General features: G+C 44.6%; 1 protein-coding gene across 8 annotated transcripts in view; it reads left to right on the top strand.

Moving 5' to 3' along the window:
- The window catches only part of FAM135B (family with sequence similarity 135 member B), a 360,972-nt gene that overhangs the window by 280,446 nt on the left and 62,374 nt on the right, over positions 1-18,152 (top strand). For all 8 annotated transcript variants that reach the window (XM_017852949.1, XM_017852948.1, XM_017852947.1 and 5 more), the window contains 2 exons: positions 11,787-11,940; positions 14,130-14,179. In XM_017852949.1, the coding sequence (XP_017708438.1) occupies positions 11,787-11,940; positions 14,130-14,179 (204 nt within the window). The remainder of the gene's footprint in view (positions 1-11,786; positions 11,941-14,129; positions 14,180-18,152) is intronic.

The raw sequence follows: 18,152 nt of genomic DNA, 5'->3' as shown, positions 1-18,152 counted from the left end.
ATTCTGGCAGCCCACATCTGATTCTATCTCCCTGCACTTTGTTATTTTACTTACTCTATGCCCATGTTTATGATGGCTTCTGTGCTTCTCACACCCTTCTCTTATCCCTTATGTATCTACCTATGCCTTCAAGATCCAACTGCAGCAGCATCTCTCCAGGAAGCCTTTTTCTACCCCTACCTGTTAAATGGCTCTGGGTGCCCCATCGCACACTCTCTACATCCTATGGTTTCCTTTGGTATCATATTTACCACATTGTGCTGCAATTATGTGTTTGTGACTCTGATTTCTTCAATTTGGGTATATTCTCCTCCAGTTGAGGACAGTATTGGTTAACCTCTGGAGCTCAAGTGTTCACCACAGTGATGGGCACACAGGAAGCACCAAAAAACCCCAGCAGTTAGGATCATGAGGATAAATGGTACTGACCCCATTGATTGCTGAGGAATATTCAGAAACCCAACCACAATGCTTCTAATGTGAAAATATAGTTCTCTAAAGTCAAACAGATTAATAACACCAATTTATGTATTCATGCAACATGCATCATAGGTATTAAGGTAATTTATAAGATGGTTATGAATTATTCATAGTCAATATATCAACTTATCTAACTAATAATGAGTTATTTTTTAAAAGTTCTGAATAGGTCAGAATCTCTTGGCAATATAAGAATTGACTAATTGACTAGTTTACTAAATAAAATATCACTTAAGTACATCAGTGAAAGGATTAATATGGAATTCCTACCAATAATAATCATAATCAGAAGACTAACGTTTGTCATGCTTTCTGATGGCAAAGAACTGTTTCCCCTTTGTCCTCACTCTTGCCTTCTGAGGGCAGCAAAGTCTCTGTCCAAAGGGAGTAGCAAAGCCTGGACTTGCCCCTGGGTCTTTCCTCTAATTCTAAATCTGCTGATATTTTTGTGGGACTCTGTTTCTTTGCCTCACAAAATATATTTTTAAAAATCACCTTGCAATCATTTTGAGATAAACGGGATCAGAAAGAATATTTTTTTCAAATACTGTATCAAACAAGACTTAGAGAGGAAAGACAACAATATTTAGGAATAAGAAATGAAAACCATGAGCCAAAAAGATTGTTGAGGTCTGATTTTCAGCCACATAATTTGTACCTGCCTTCTGGATCACAATGGAATAGCTGAGACTTCCAGAAGTATTCATTTAGGCTAATGATTTTCTATTTTTTTTTTTTTAATTTTTAGAATCCAGCATATAAAAGTGCCATAAACAAAACAGATTTGTTGAAATGGGAGCACCACCCACTAACCTATTCGAACCGTCTACCCAACACTGACCAACTCTCCTGTGTGCCACCCCCCCCCTCCAAACCCCAATTCCTGAGCACCCTGGGTGACAGGAGGCTTCTGAGGCAGTCTGTCCACAGTGGATTGCTGATAACCTCAGTGGCCTCATCATCCAAGGAGATTGAATCTGAAGTTGGGTGTGAAGCAGCACTGAAAAACAATACCTTCTTTTCCCCAAGTGAGTGCTGAACCAATTGGATAGGACCAATTACAGATTTTGTTTATGTCTTTGGGCAAAAGATACATGAGTAGTGAGCTCTGGATTTAACTACTTACCCATCCTGGTATGGCAGTGCTAGCAGCTACCAGCCTTTATTGCAGAATGCCTCCTTCACCAGGCTACCCCAGGGTGAGAGTGATGGAGATTGACACCTTTGAGGAAGAACAAAGCAGACCTGTTTCTTAATCAAAACTCAACATTTGCCCAATAAATGAGCAGAGAAAGGCCAGGATTATTATGCTAATGGGTGTCCCTCCGTGTTGAAAAGGCATTAAGAGTGGAAAATTCGCCTTCTCACCCACAGTATGTGCCTTCCTGTAATGCCCATCCATTGGCTCTAACTCCACTCCGTGGGATCTTATGCAATGAGCTCTCCCTCAGGAGCCTTCAGAAAGCTGAGGGCATCTCTCAAGCTTCACAGAGACCCTCATCTTCTTTAAGTATTGTTTCAGGCGGGATGCGGTGACTCACGCCTGTAATCCCAGCATTTTGGGAGGCCGAGGCAGGCAGATAATTTGAGGTTGGGACTTCAAGACCAGCCTGACCAACATGATGAAACTCCATTTCTACTAAAAAACACGAAAATTAGTCTGGCATGGTGACGGGAGCCTGTAATCCCAGTTACTTGGGAGGCTGAGGCACTTGAACCTAGGAGGCAGAGGTTGCAGTGAGCCAAAATTGCACCACTGAACTCCAGCCTGGACAACAAAGCAAGACAAGTCTCAAAAAAAAAAAGAAAAAAAAAAGAAAAAAGAAAAACAAACAAACAAACAAACAGAACACACACACACACCCCATACACAAAAAGTATTGTTTCAGGCCGGACGCGGTGGCTCAAGCCTGTAATCCCAGCACTTTGGGAGGCCGAGATGGGTGGATCACGAGGTCAGGAGATCGAGACCATCCTAGCTAACCAGGTGAAACCCCTTCTCTACTAAAAAATACAAAAAAAAAAACTAGCCGGGCGAGGTGGTGGGCGCCTGTAGTCCCAGCTACTGGGGAGGCTGAGGCAGGAGAATGGTGTAAACCCGGGAGGCGGAACTTGCAGTGAGCCAAGATCCCGCCACTGCACTCCAGCCTGGGCGACAGAGCGAGACTCCGTCTCAAAAAAAAAAAAAAAGTCTTGTTTCAGTCAACCACACAGAGTTATTGCCAACTATGTTAAAGTAGCTGAGAATAGAAGATGATCAATATTTTCTCCCTGCTTTCCATGAGGGACACAGTAGTACAACAGATTTATAGAGGGAGAAGAACACAAAACTGAGTTTATTTCTCATGTGGACAGAGCCATGTAGATGTCTCTGTGATCACTCAACAGTCACTTTTAGGATCCTTTGATGCTGGAGCCATGCGTAGGTGGAGACGATGCTGGAGTCGTGTGTAGGTAGAGGGGATGATAGAGTTCTGGGTAGGTGGAGGGGATGCTGGTGTTGTGTGTAGGTGGAGGGGATGGTGGAGTTCTGTGTAGGTGGAGGGGATGATAGAGTTGTGGGTAGGCGGAGGGGATGCTGGAGTTGTGTGTAGGTGGAGGGGATGATAGAGTTGTGTGTAGGTGGAGGGGATGATGAAGCCCTGGGTAGGTGGAGGAGATGGTAGAGCTGTGCATAGGTGGAGGGGATGATAGAGCTGTGTGTAGGTGTAAGTGGAGGGGATGATAGAGCTATGGGTAGTGAAGGGGATGCTGGAGCCTTGCATATGTGGAGGCGATAATGAACTGTTCTTTGGTGGAGGTGCTGCTGGAGTCCTGGGTATGTGGAGGGGATGCTGAAGTATGCTTGGACGGTGGGGATGCTGGAGCTGTGTGTAGGTGAAGGGGATGCTGGAGTCTTGTGTAGGTGGAGAGGAGATGCTGAGCTGTGTGTAGGTGAAGGTGCTGCTGGAGCTGTGTGAAGTGGGAGGGCAGCAAGACCATACATGCATAATGAATGGAGCAGATACCTGGGTCAGAACATGACCTTGACTCAGGTTTCTCAATTGCCTTCCCACTCCTACCCCCACCCCGCGGTTCTAGTCCAGCAGCTCCTGCTCTCTTTTTCTCATACTCAGATACACTCCCTGGAATGTCAATGAGGAGACAACATGGGTACCTTTGACTCCAGTGGTATTAATAGAAAAGCCATTTTGAATTTCATATTTTAAATTTTGATGAGAAGTACTTGCCGTTCAACTCAAAGCTGGTCGCCACAATCCAGAGTACAGGGACACATAATTTAGGTATTGCTGACTAAAAGCTCAGCAATTTGTGGCTGACAGAGAAGGTATTAAAGAGCCAGAACGGTAAGCGATTTTCCCAGATCGCAGCTAGTTAGCGGCAAAGCTACAGCTGGCACAAGAGGCTTTGCTTCTCTTTGTAATTGATGAAGCTGGTTTCCTTTTTAAACCTGGGCCTTGACCTGAGTTAGAAGTTCAACTCGACTGTTTCCTAGATGTGTGAACACAGGCAAACTATCTAAACTGCCTGAAGCTCAGTTCAAAGAGGAAGTTCAGCATCGAGATGAAAAAGTAGGGGGTCTTCCAGCAGCACATCATGTCTGGATTCTTGAGCTGCCGCTTTCTTGCCGTGAGACCTGCAAACGTTATTTATCCTTTTAAGGTTCACTTTTCCACTCTCCAAAATGGGTGTAAGTACTCAGGCTTGTTGCATAGGATTGGCAAGAGAATTAAATGCTTAATACACAGAAAGCACTTAATTCCTGACATTTAAGAGTCAAATAGTAAGTGTTAGCTGTTTTTTATGATGATACTGTTTTGTTATCAGTGAAAAGGGGATAATGTAAAACTCACTGAATCACCAAGAAGAGAAATCCAGGAACTAAGAATAGCACCAGGCACGCAAACCTGATTATATATGTACATTATGTGGATTTGGGTATTTTGAGGTCTGATCAACCTTAAATTTCTTTTTTCAGTAAACCTCTGGAATATTGGAAGCCAATTCCATTTATGAGTTCCTCCGTAATTGTAACACAAACAATGTATTGATATTTCTCGGTTAAAAATATGTCTTGCTTTTATGGGTCTCTTTGAATCATGTTGGAAAGTTATCAGTATTTATCCCAGGCTGAGTTAAAATCGGGTTACCTACATATTCCATATAAAGTATAAACAAGTACATTTCTATAGGACATACATTTCTGTAGCATCATTATTACTGTAATCTAGGAAATCCTAATCCAAATCCCAGCATTGTGTGGATGTTCCCCGATTCTAAAGTGGGAGGTGGTGAGGGTAAGGTGGACCCTGGGGCCAGGCCTGTATACATCAGGTCTACACTGTCATGCCATTGGGGTGCCCTGTAGAGGATGCTACGACTCACTCATTCGTTCATTCTTTCTCTGTGTATTCAGTGAAATCAGGTGCCAATTGTTTCAGTCTCAAAGACAACCTGAAAATAAAACTAAAAGTAAAAAAGTCTTTTACTCCCAAAGCGTTCAGAGAGTATTGGAATGAGAGATACAGGAAGAATTGGTCTAACGAAGTATGCATGAGGAAGGGATGATTGGAGAATGTCACAGAGGAGGTGACATTTGACCTGCGTCTTGGTGATGAGTAGGGTTAACTCGGAAAGACGTTTCCCGCAGCAAGAGTACAGGCCCTGTAGAGAAGTGCCACAAAAGTCCTGGAGGAGAACAAGAGATAGCAGGTGAGTCTGGGAATGTGATGCATTAAGGCAGCAGTCCCCAAACCTGGGACACAGGCTGGTCCTGGCCTGTGGCCTGTTAGGAACTGGGCTGCATAGTAGGAGGTGAGTGACAGGTGAGCCAGTGAAGCTTCATCTGTATTTACACCTGCTCCCCATCACTCACATTACCACCTGAGCTCTACATCCTGTCAGGTCAGTGGTGGCATTAGATTCCCAACATGAACCCTATTGTGAACTGTACATGGGAGGGATCTAGGTTGCTCACTTCTTTTGATAATCTAATACCTGATGATCTGTCCCTGTCTCCTGTCACCCCCAGATGGGACCGTCTAGTTCCGGGAAGCTTAGGGCTATCACTGACTCTACGTTATGGTGAATTGTATAATTATTTAATTGTACATCACAATGTCATAATAATAGAAATAAAGTGCACAGTAAATGTAATACTCTTGAATCATCCCAAAACCATCCCCCACAACTTCAGTCCATGGAAAAAATCGTCTTCCATGAAACCAGTCCTTGGTGCCAAAAAGGAGGGGGACTACTGCTTTAAGGTGTAAAGTCCTTGAATGGCAAACAAAAGAATTCGAATTTTATCTTACAAACAGTGGATAATGATATGACCCGCTTGCACAGACAGGCGCTGCAGTGGAAGGTAAGATCAGAACAGCAAGACACGTTAGATGGATGTGTTTAATAATTCAAGTAAGCAATAGAGACGACTCAACCTCGGGCGGAGGTAAGAGAGTTTTAGAGGTAGAACCATCAGGACGTTCTGACAGATGCTCAAAGTGAGAATGAAGTCTGGAATCTGGAAGAACTTGTTGTGTTCTTGGGTGTTGGGAAAAGTGGGGTCCGTTAAGGAAGACCAGAAGGAAAAGAAGGATCTGGTGAGCTCCATGTAAGATGGCTTTGTGACAGCTTGGCAAGCCAGCCAATCGGAAGTTTAGACAATAGAGATCTAGAGTCCAGTGCAGGAATTAGATGTAGAGATGCAGATTTGAGAGACACTTGCAAAAAGGAAAGAGTTGATAACAAGCTTAGCTATGTCTGATTTGTATATACTCTGTTAGGAAATAAATGAAGTAGAAAGTAAAACATCTTAGCTAACAGTTATCAAGTACTAAACTGTATGTAAACCAAGCACTCCATAAGCATTTTAACTAACTTTATCCTGACTTTCCTCGTTAGGAAACTGGCATTTCCTACGTTAAAGGTCTAGCTCAGGCAACTTGCTAGTGAGGGTGCCACTGTGAGCGAGGTACAGGCCTGTTTGACTCCAGATTCTGCCTTCAAAACCAAACTGTTTCCCTGTGGAGCTCCCCACTAAGTTAAAATTCATTCTTAGGCTTCTAAGTGGATCACTGTTGAATCTTAAGCTGCACCATCCATAGACACGTTCACCGAGGCCGTCAATGAGCATGTCCTAAGTAAGCAAAAGTTCCTCTTAGTGTGCACTGACTTTACACTGGAGCATTACATAAGTCTGCATTTTGCTGGAATAATCTCATTTAATCCTTAACAGCAACCCTCTGACGCTGATTTCAGAACTGTGCCCTCTTTTCAGGTGATGAACCTGCTGTGTGGGGAGGGGAAGAAACCTCCCCAAGGTGACATTGGTAGGAAGTGGGAAAGCAAAAACGAAGACTAATTGGGCATGGCTCATGCCTGGAATCCCACTACTTTTGAGAGGCGGAGGAGAGAGGATCACTTAAACCTAGAAGTTCAGAAGCAGTCTGGGCAACATCGTGAGACCTCATCTCCACAAAAAAGTTAAAACATTAGCCAAGTGTGATGGCACATGCCTGTAGTCCCAGCTACTCAGGAGACTGAGGTGGAAGGATCACTTGCTCCCAGGAGATCGAGGCTGCCATGAGCCATGATTGCGCCACTGCACTCCAACCTGGGTAACAAAGCAAGGCCTTATCTCAAGCAAAACAAACAAACAAACAAAAAACAGACTGTTTCCCTTTATCTCATGCTGCAGACTCCATATTTAACCATACAAATATTTTCCCATTTGCAGTGGACTTACTTCGGTCTCAGAAGGGGAGAGGTGCCTTTTTTTTTTTTTTTTTTTTTTTTTTTGAGACAGTTTTGTTCTTGTTGCCCAGGCTGGAGTGCAATGGCATGATCTTGGCTCACCACAACCTCCACCTCTCAGTTTCAACCGATTCTCCTGCCTCAGCCTCCTGAGTAGCTGGGATTACAGGCATGCACCACCACTCCCGGCTAATTTTGCATTTTCAGTAGAGACGGGGTTTCTCCATGTTGGTAAGGCTGGTCTCGAACTCCCGACCTCCTGTGATCCGCCCGCCTCAGCCTCCCAAAGTGCTGGGATTACAGGTGTGAGTCACTGTGCTCAGCTGAAAGGTGCCTATTTTTTGTCCTGCTTCTGTTGTGGGACAGGCCCAGGCCAGGGACCTTCTATCTGCGAGTTCATTCACAATGTAGTGATCTGCCTGCCTGCTTGATTCTTGTTTTATTATTTAGGGTTTTCATTTCAGATTGCTGGAAAGACTTGCTAAAATGTTACTGCTTTGTGCTAGGGAAATGGCTCAAGGTTTTTCCATGCTCTTCATGCAATTCTAATGGACGCACACTGGCCCGTCCACTCTGACACTGACTCTGCAGGTCTGCAGGACTGACAAATGGGATTTTCTGCAGTGCATCGCACACTTTCAATATGTCGTGCTGCTGAGCAATTTATGAAGAATGGAAGGTTTATTTTTGTTTTGTTTTGTTTTGTTTCGTTTATAATACTCTCTAGCCATAAATATTTTTTTCAGGATTTCTCTTTGGATTAGCATTTTGACTTATTATTTCAATAATCATACTGAATCAGCCTCGTGAAGATTCCCCAAAGTTTTCTTTAAGTGTCTCTTGAAAAATCTCTATGACATTGGCGTCTAGTTTTAAAAGTCAAACTTGATAAGAGACTTCATAGATTCCTTGCCTTCTTTAATATGTCCTGAAGCTTTGCAGAATGAGACCAGGGTGATGACCAGGGTGATGGGACAGTGGAGCTGTGGCAGGTAGCGGGACCTGAAAATGGGATTCTCAGGACTGCTTGAGGCCAACTGGGGATTCATGACTACTGTATTCGGTGCCTTTGTTAATCCCCTTTCTGCTTTCATTTCTGCTTAGTCACAGCTGTCAGAGACACTGCAGGACTTGAATGCCTCAGTCAAAGCAAGCGGAGCTTTGTCCAGCGTGTGTTCTCTGCCAGGCCTGGTTTCAGAGGCAGGTGTGGCATGCCGAGAAAGGGCAGCCTTGCTTCAGCCCTGAATCCTGAGAAGCATTTCTGCTGCTGGCAAGCAGAGTGACCTTGCACATGTCACTCAGTTCTTTGAGTCATAGTCTTTTGATCTATGAAATGGAAATAAGAGTTTCTATTATTATTGTTTGATCTGGTCAGAACGAATTCCAATGTTTGGTGATAAAAGCAAGAAACAGAGAAATGTCTGGAGCGTTCTCCAACTTGTAAGTGTGACTGTGCATGTTTTCAAGACATACACACATATAGTAAGTATGTATACATATACTAGAGCATAGATGGGCAGTATTCCAGAAGAATCCACAAGAAAAAAAAATTATTAGACTATGGGGAATGGGACACTTCATGTTGTGTTTACTTTGATGATATTGGTAGGGTTTTGTTTCACCATATGTATATTCTATTTTAAAAATCAAAATGAGAGTATCTGCCTTTCATGGTGCTTGCTGAAGATCAAAGGAGATAAAGTACAATAGGACTATCTAGATGCTTCATAAGCAGTGACTTCTTTCCTGCTCCACAGATCTGGCTGGTCTGATGTGCTCCGTGCTGCATACAAGCTCTCCTCGACTTTCTACAGCTGTACTGGCTTCTTTGTATTAAACCTTAATATAATAGGAAAGTTGAGAAATGTGAATACATGGGTTACCCTGAACGCAGACAGGGCAGTTGGTTTAGAACCAGTTTTCTGGTTCTAAAATGGACAAGTCTTCTGATTCCAAAACCTGCTGAATGTCTTAAATTCAAATCAGAAAGAATTTAACAAGCTTTTAATCCAAGGCCAGGTTTCAGAGCTGAGAAATGCGAGCCATGGAGGGTAAAGTTCTGCAGAGGGTCTCTCTCCTGTACTCTGTGGTGTGATGTCCAGCCCTGCCTTCAGACCTGAGCCATTCGCTCTTCACACTGCTGGGAATGTTGGTGGCCAACAGCAATTTAGCTAAGTATGGAGACTGCCCTATCTGGAGAGAGCTGCTCCCCCAAGGTCACACTTCCCTGCTAGGGTGATATGGTTTGACTCTGTGTCCCAACCCACATCTGATCTCGAACTGTAATCCCCATGTGTCAAGGGAAGAACCTGTAATCCCCACATGTTGAGCGAGGGGGTGATTGGATCATTGGGGCAGTTTCCCCGCTGCTGTTCTCATGATAGTGAGTAAGTTCTCATGAGATCTTATGGTTTCATAAGTGTTTGGAAGTTCCTCCTTTGCATTTCTCTCTCCTCATGCCTTGTAAGATGTGCCTGCTTCCCCTTCCTTCATGATTGTAAGTTTCCTGAGGCCTCTCCAGCCATGGGGAACTGTGAGTCAATTAAACACCTTTCCTTTATAAATTTCCCAGTCTCAGGTATTTCTTTATAGCACTGTGAAAGCGAACTAATACATAGGGTAACCCACACCAAGTACTGATCAGTGAACGGGTACAAAGACCTGGTCCTTGCCCCAAGGCCGGGTAACTCTGCAGGCCCAGCACTCCCCACGGCATCAGCTGAGGTCTCTGTTGCACCCGCAGGACAACGCAGTGCAGTTCCTCCACCCGTCCTGCTTTACAGCTGCACAGATGTTGCTCCTGAGAGCACAACTCAGTGACCCTCTCCTGGTTTCTCATAGTCTCTCACTTAAGACAGTATCAGAGGTAGATGGCGGCAGGCCTGAGACTTCTATCCGTTTCCTAATTTGTAGCACCTTGCATCACACGTGACAATCATTGTGGTATGGTGGTTAGAGAGGGTATAATAGTGCCCGTCATTATCTGCCTATACAACACCCTTGGGAGTGCAGATGATGTGCAGATGTGTGTCGACTCCAGGAGACTTGCCCAGCCCACGTTGGATCAGCTCAGCCCTATTGGATGGCAGCTAGGAGAAAGGAGACCAAGCAAGGCAGGAGGCTCTCTGGTCATTGGCTGTGCAGACTCACTCACGAAAGTCAAAGTGAAATGCCACCAATTCCTCACCTGGTGTTTCTTCCAGCAGGCAAGCAAGGCAGCCTGGGAACATGAAGAGCCACTGCCTCCTCCCATCACGGCCATGTGAGCAGTAGATGGGCACCAGGGCACTACTCAAGACTCCCACCTATGTGCCCAGGCCTTTTCCCACACAATTCCTTTCTCTGCTCTAAGAACAAATCTCTCTTGAAATTCACCTCAAGACATCCTTCTCTGTTGAGTTGGCAAGAAAGGACCATCCTGTTCATTCCTTTTCATCATGCCTAGGTCTCCAAGTGCACTGTAGACTTAGGTGTCTTTTCCTCATTGGACAAACTAGTTTGTAATTCTACCAGTTTAATCCATTCTATTTCTACAAACAAAATATAGTGTTACAGTGTTGTGATACTGCATGCTCACATGCAGAGCTGTTTACAGGTGTGTGCAGAGCTGTTTACAGGTGTGCTTTCAGCATTGGTTACTTAACCTCACAACTTCTTTCTACATTACAATGACACTTTCTTTTCCTCCTTTTCAGCATGACCTACTGCTCACTCACCTGCTGCAAAGGACTTTCTAAATTTCTTCTCTCTCTATGAAAAGGAGCCCACAGCCACCTGTCCCATGGCCTCTATAGTGTACCCTGCAGTGGTGGGGAAAGGAGGTTTGTGTTAGTCCGTTCTCAGGCTGCTAATAAAGACATACCCAAGACTGGGTAATTGATAAAGGCAAGAGGTTTAATGGACTCACACTTCCACATGGCTGGGGAGGCCTCACAATTATGGCAGAAGGTGAAGGACGAGCAAAGTCATGTCTTACATGATGACAGGCAAGAGAGCATTTGCAGGGGAACTGCCCTTTATCAAACCATCAGATCTCGTGAGACTTATTCACTGTCATAAGAACAGCATGGGAAAAACCCGCCCCCATGACTCAATTACCTCCCACTGGGTCCCTCCCATGACACGTGGGGATTATTACAATTCAAGGTGAGACTTGAGTGGGGACACAGAGCCAAACCATATCAGCTTGTAAGTGGGGCCACTTGGTTGTCTCAAACCTGTGAGGCCAGTATCCTAATCACCTTCACGATCATTTATTATTATTGTGATTATCGTTGCTATTTTATTATTTTAATCTGAATATAAGACAAAGGTGTGGCAGATTTCAGTGTTTTCTTACCTAGAGGGATAAAGAAGCGATTGCAGCTCAGGACTCTCTTTTTCTTGGAATCTTCAACCATGTTCCAGTTTTACTCAGGATGGGGTCTGCTTCCTTCCCTGAACCTCCAAACATTTGTGAATGTGGGTGCGGGCAGATGGAGCATCAGGGCCCTGTGCTACCTGGGCCGGGTGCAGTATGCCTCAACCCCTGTTTCTGTTTCACTCCGTAGGGAAGCTTCTACATCACCTCCGAGAACTGCATGCAGCACGCACACAAGTGGCACCGAGACCTGTGCCTGTTGCTCCTCCACGCTTATCGGGGACTCCGTCTCCACTTCCTGGTGATCATGCGGGACATCCCGGAGCTGCCACACACGGAGCTGGGTAAGGGCCCAGGACAGGGGCAAGCCCATCCCAGCAGCCCATGTGCCTCCTCCAGACAAGGGATGGGAAAAAGCAGGCATGCTTTTGTAAATGTCACAGGAATAACACTGGTCCAAGTAGGTTTGGGCTGTGATTTTCATTATTCTAGCAGGAGAGGATCTGGGAAATGCAAATACAGTAAGAGAAGACACATGCTCTTTAAGGCACATTCATTCACTCACGCATTCATCTGCTAGACATCTATTACCTATTACACACCTGCCACCCCACTGCATAATTTTAGGTTGCTTTCTAGAGGAAAATGCTAGTTTATAGCCTTTTCTTAATTAAGCTGTAATTATGGAATTGTAACTTACAAGAGTGTAAAACAATCCTCAAAGAACTATATATATACACATATGCATCTATATATGCTTGATCTGGATGATTATAGACACTTCTTAGTATCCATTACATTTGGTTATCTTGGGATCAATTGACTTTTGCACATGGATTTTCCAAAGATGAGACAACATGGAAATCAGTGGGCTTGAATCTCTGTTGATTGACAGACGGTGGTCCTGAAACTCAGAGAGGTAAAAGCGTTGCTCAGCATCACACAGTGATGTGTGACAGATCCATGACAGAAGCTCAGGGATCCTGTGCTGATCCCTTGGGGCAGAGTCCTCTATATCATGTCACACTCAGTAACAACAGGTGATATGTCCTGGTTCTGCTCAAAGTTCTCTAATAAGGCCTCATTGCCTCTAGAACAGAGGGCAAGTCCTCAGCCTGCTTTTCAAGGATAACACCCATTTCAACATCAGAACCCTGCTAGGTACCTTGACTTCCTTATCTTTACCCCTAGACCTCAACTGCTGAGATAACTGTGGTTTTGGCTGGGTCAATGGCCTTGTTCATTGTTTGTTGCTGCACTGAAATCATCACGTAAAAAAGGTGTATTTGCGTATTTTGCTTCCCAGCTAGACTGAGGCCTTTGAGAGCTGATTCCCCTCAGATCCCTGCTGTACTCTCTCTGGTATGTAGAGTAAAGGAGTAGGTACAAGGTTACAGTTGTTGAATTGAATCCGGAGCCTTCTTACCATAAGCTTTATCAGCTCTCACATCTTAGACAAATCCTGTACTCAGGCACTACTCTTTGAATCATGCAATCATTGAATTTTTTTCAAGTTCAAATCTTATGCATGCAGGCAAGACATGTACAGAATCAGAAGGACTTTATATAGCTCAAATGAAAAAAATGGAGATTTTTCAGTGGCTGTTGGATTCCTGATATAACTTTTAATATTATATTTTATTCAAAGGAGCTGAATTTATTTGTTCATTCACACCCTCATCACATTTTACTGGACATGTACTATGTGTCAGATTCTGTGCTAGACACTGAGAATACATAGCCATGAATAGTGTATCAAAAGTTCATTTTGCCTTGTGGAGTTCAGGGACCTGAGTTCAGCAGTGAAGTAGAGAGGTATCTACTAATTAGATCATCAGCAAGGACCATCAGTTGCTAGGAGATTGTTTCCACTCACCTAGGCAAGCATGCTTTAATTAAAATCCATGCCAGAGCCATGTACAAATGACTGACCACAGCATCATGGAACCAGAGGAGAGTTCAAACCCAGTCACAACTGTGACCATGAAAACAAATGGCCAGAGGCCACCTGGTTTCTGTTAATAAGATGGCCACGTTCTTCAGTATCAGAGCCGGTGGGGCTGAGCAGGAGGTTCTCAGGGCTTCTGATATTTTATCTTTAAGATAGAGATTCAAATCCATGTTCTGTATATGATGCACAGATGTATCTCTCTCTCTCTCTCTCTCTCTCTCTCTCTCTGTGTGTGTGTGTGTGTGTGTGTGTGTGTGTGTGTGTACCTGCAAAAATAGAAATAAACGTGGAATCTCTCTGGGCCACACAAGTGCTGTATGAATTTGGGACGTGCTGCTTCTCATAACTGTGTGCATGGGGTGATATTGGCTTTTATCTAGTACTCAGTTCATGGCTCCAATCAGGTTTATTCTCCCGATAAGCACAATTCCATTGGGAAGTTAGAATAGACAGAAGGTCCTCAGCAATGTGTTGGTCTCTGTGACTTTAATGCCAATGTGAAACTTTGCTTTTTCATTTAATAGCAACTGCTGCGTTTCACTATGTGTTCGTTGAATCATACAGTTTATTTTTTCTTTCTAGAGGCCCTTGCTGTTGAAGAAACACTTTCTCAGCTGTGCTCAGAGCTGCAGGTAATTGGAGAGCTGGCGCTGGGGTCTGAATGAATGGCAGTAGTTTTGCAAGACAAATACAGTTGCTTGCTTGCTATATAAAAAAGAAGTGAAAAGACACCACTTGTGACTTCACTCTAGATAACAAGCTGGAGAAATATTCTTACATTCTGTTACCCTACATCACTGTGTTCTATAAGTATGTGCCTTGTTAGATATTTTGGAAAAACTAAACGTGTTCACAGATTTTTGTTTCCCTGAAGCTTAGACAACACATATGTATTTGTCCATTACCCATCCATTGAACAAACATTTGTTGACTAGTAACTCAGTGCTTCTCACTGTGGATGACAGAATCTTGTACCTGTGCACAGATGGCCTCAGACATGGCAGGGATGCTAGAGTCAGTGATGACAATGAAAACAGTCATGTGCATTTGCCAAAAAAACCTCATCAAGCGTGCATTAAGAGTAAAGGCTGAATAAATATTTGACAAATGCATGCTGCTGCTATTTACTATCTCTGGAACACTTTTACATCCCCCTTGTGTTGGATATCTGGGTGAGTACTCTTATTTTTATATGAAGAACAGGCAAATTAAGGTTGGAAAGAAGTCTATACCAGGGTGACTAACACAGCTAATTAGTACTAGAAGCAGGACTCAAACTCTCATCCCCAAACTGACATCTCTGTCTGTTAAACCAGTGTTTCTCAACCCTGGCTGTACCTTAGAATCATCCTTGGAACTTTAACGATGCATCTTTGCCTGAGCCTGGATGCCCAAACTTCCTGAAACAGAAGATCTGGGATTGGAGTTCAGATACTGTGTTTTTATTCAAAGCTCCCCAGATGAATATTATGTGTAGCCAGAGTTGAGAACCCCTGCTTTAGAGCATGTTAGAAAGTTCATAAAATCCATTCTCACAGTGGATGCAGAGGAGATCCCTGGAGAGGGCAGAATGCGGAGGCAGAGACCGAGGAGGGTGTTGGAAGCTTAGAGCTGGATGGTCTTCGGGGAGGGGCCATTGGACTGCAGCCTGGGAGAAGGGGTGGGGCTTGGCTTGTGGCAATAACAGGGAAACACATGCCAAGCACTGATTATCATAAATGCACGGTCAGCAGACTGTAGGAAGGCAACACAGGAGTCCATTTGGAGAGTGTGTAAGAGCCACTGAGATGAGTCAAAGACCTAATGTCCACACTTGGGGGCTCATATGCTCTGACTCTGATGCAGTATTGATGATGTGTGTCTGAGTGGGCAGCTGAGTAGACAGGAGGCCCTGGGCTCCAGATGGCTACAACTCTCATCCCTCCCTGAGTGAGCCTCAATGCACCCACTGCGTTAGGCAGGGACCAGAAGCTTCAAAGCCATGCTGGCCTGGGTTTAAATCCAGGCTCTGAGCTTCTCTTTGGAGCAGTTGTGGGACCTGAGACAATGGGCTCACCCTTTGGGGCCTGCGACTCCTTATCTACATAGAAGGTTTGTTCCGAGAGGACCACTAGAGAGCTCAAGCAAGGACCCTCCTAAGTGCTCTGCTCAGGGGGTCTGCTCTTTGGTGAGATGGCCTCTCCTTCCAGGGCTGGCTCGGGCTGCCTCAGGCTCCATTCCCTGAGGGCCTGGCCAGAGCCACGTACCTGTGGAGGTGCAACTCAGCATCCCAAGGGGAAACTGCTTTACTCTGTAAATTATCAGAAATTTAGTTTTAGCAATTGAAACAACAAGGAACACAGGAACAGGCAGCTTTCCAATTCAGCTTTTCCATTTCCCATCACGAGATCAGGCTGAAGAGCTGATTCGTGACGATTTGACTATTTGTCAATACCCCCACTCTCTTTCCTTCTGGGTGTGGCCTGCAGGTTCTCTGTGTTGGTCTCTGTGCCTGTTATGTTCAGGTTTCCAGGGGCTTCTCTTCCCTAGTCCAGGATCACCATAGCACCAGCATCACCGACTTATATTTAATCAGCAGGGATTCTCAGCCTAGCACAGTTCTAAGTGCTTGTCAATAAAATCCCCTTTAATCTTTCTATAGCCCCTGAGATTTCACCATTACCAAAGCACTTGTCCAAAGTCACCTGGTAAGTGGTGGGAGGAATTGGTGCTCACACGCAGCAGGCCTTCTGCCTCCAGAGTCCCAACCAGGTCACCGGACAGGGGCTGCTGCTGCACTGCGGTTGTGAGAGCAGGCAGGAACCACTGCCTGTTTTCTCCTTATACGTCACATGATGGTGCGTGGTGGCTAGTGGGTGGTAGTGATGGGGAGTCCTGTATTGCAAAGATTATGCACATCAGAGCCAGAGAGATGTGGCTTTGAATTCTCTACCTACTCACTGTGTGACTTTAGGCAAGTTGCTTAATCTTCGTGAACCTTGATGTTCTTATCTGTAATACGGGGATAAAAATCAATCTGTTTTCACTGATGCAACCACCCAGTGGGTTCACTTTACCCACTGCCTAGACAGAGCTCCATTATCAAGACAGGGGAATAGCAATAGAGAAAGAGTAATTCACACAGAGCCAGCTATACAGAAGACCTGAGTTTTATTATTGTTCAAATCAGTCTCCCCAGGCATTTGGGGATCTGAGTTTTTAAGAATAATTTGCTGAGTAGGGGGCCAGTGAGTCAGGAGTGCTGATTGGTTGGGTTGGGGATGAGTCCAACTGTCCTCTTGCACTGAGTCAGTTCCTGGGTGGGGACCACAAGACCAGATGAGCAAGTTTATCAATCTGGGTGATGCCAACTGATCCATCAAGTGCAGGGTCTGCAAAATATCTTAGGTTTTACAATAGTGATATTATTCCATAGAAGCAATTTGAGGAGGGTCAGAATCTTGTAGCCTCCAGCTGCATGACTCCTAAACCATAATTTCTAAGATTTTGGCTTGTTTGTTAGTCTTACAAAGGCAGTCTAGTTCACCAGGCAAGAAGGGGGTTTGTTTTGGGAAAGGGCTGCTATCTTTGTTTCAAACTATAAACTAAGTTCCTCCCAAAGTTCATTTGGCCTATGCCCAGGAATGAACAAGGACAGCTTAGAGGTTAGAATCAAGAAGGAAGTGGTTATTTCAGGTCTCTTTCACCATCTCAGTTACAATTTTGCAATGGTGGTTTCATTGATGTCTTTTTCTCGTAGCCGATAAGCCTGGTACACTGGCTGATTGCCTGGCTACATTGCGTGAATTTTCTCATGCAATTGATAAAATAATTCTATAAGATAAGCCATCACATTCTTTTCAGTGGATGAAGAAACATGGCTGACTCACACACTGACCAGAGTCACAGTGCTGGCAGAACAGGGTTAGTCCCTGTTCTGGTCCCTGCGATGCTGAGCTGGTCCCTGCGATGCTGAGCCCTCCCCAGTGTGATGCAAGCCTAGGAGGCAGCATCGGTGCAGGGAATAGAGATGGTGTCCATGAGGTCTGGCCCTGTGCAGTAAATGCAGAAAATGGAAACCATCAGGTCTAGTGCAAGTATTTATCAAATGATGGGAGCTTTGGCTTGTCATTTTTTGTGGTCATAAAGTAGAGTTTGGTGATACTCATGCCTTTGGCAGGGAATATGGTTAAATGTCCAGGTTCCTTTTGTCTTCATGGCAAAAAGGATCAACGTTTTCCTGGGAACAACTGCCATTCGTCTTTTGACCCATGAGGGGTTTTCATTTCACAGACATTTCCCCAAGCTCCAGTGCTTCTCAGATCCAGTGCTCTTCAGGTCTCAGCCATGGGGACTCAGTGGTGACCCCTTGCTCATGCAGCACATAGCCTAGGGAGGTGATCTTTTCACTCTGGAACTTATACTGCTTAGAAGGGCTCCTGGCACCTAGAAGCTCTGAATAAATGCTAGAATTAGTGGATGAACGGTAGCAAACTTGAGGAAGTGACTGACCCTGGAGCCACTAATGTCATACCCCTGAGGCTATTGGCCTATCTGCAAAAGGAGCTTGTACTCAGTATGTTCATTTACTGATCCAATGGACCTGTGTGTGCTGTTGTCCTGTGT

This window comes from Rhinopithecus bieti, unplaced genomic scaffold (assembly GCF_001698545.2).
Source record: "Rhinopithecus bieti isolate Rb0 unplaced genomic scaffold, ASM169854v2 scaffold_34489, whole genome shotgun sequence".
NCBI classification, from domain to species: domain Eukaryota; kingdom Metazoa; phylum Chordata; class Mammalia; order Primates; family Cercopithecidae; genus Rhinopithecus; species Rhinopithecus bieti.
The sequence above is the reverse complement of the archived record's forward strand: the minus strand, read 5'-3'. Positions and strand labels throughout refer to the sequence as shown.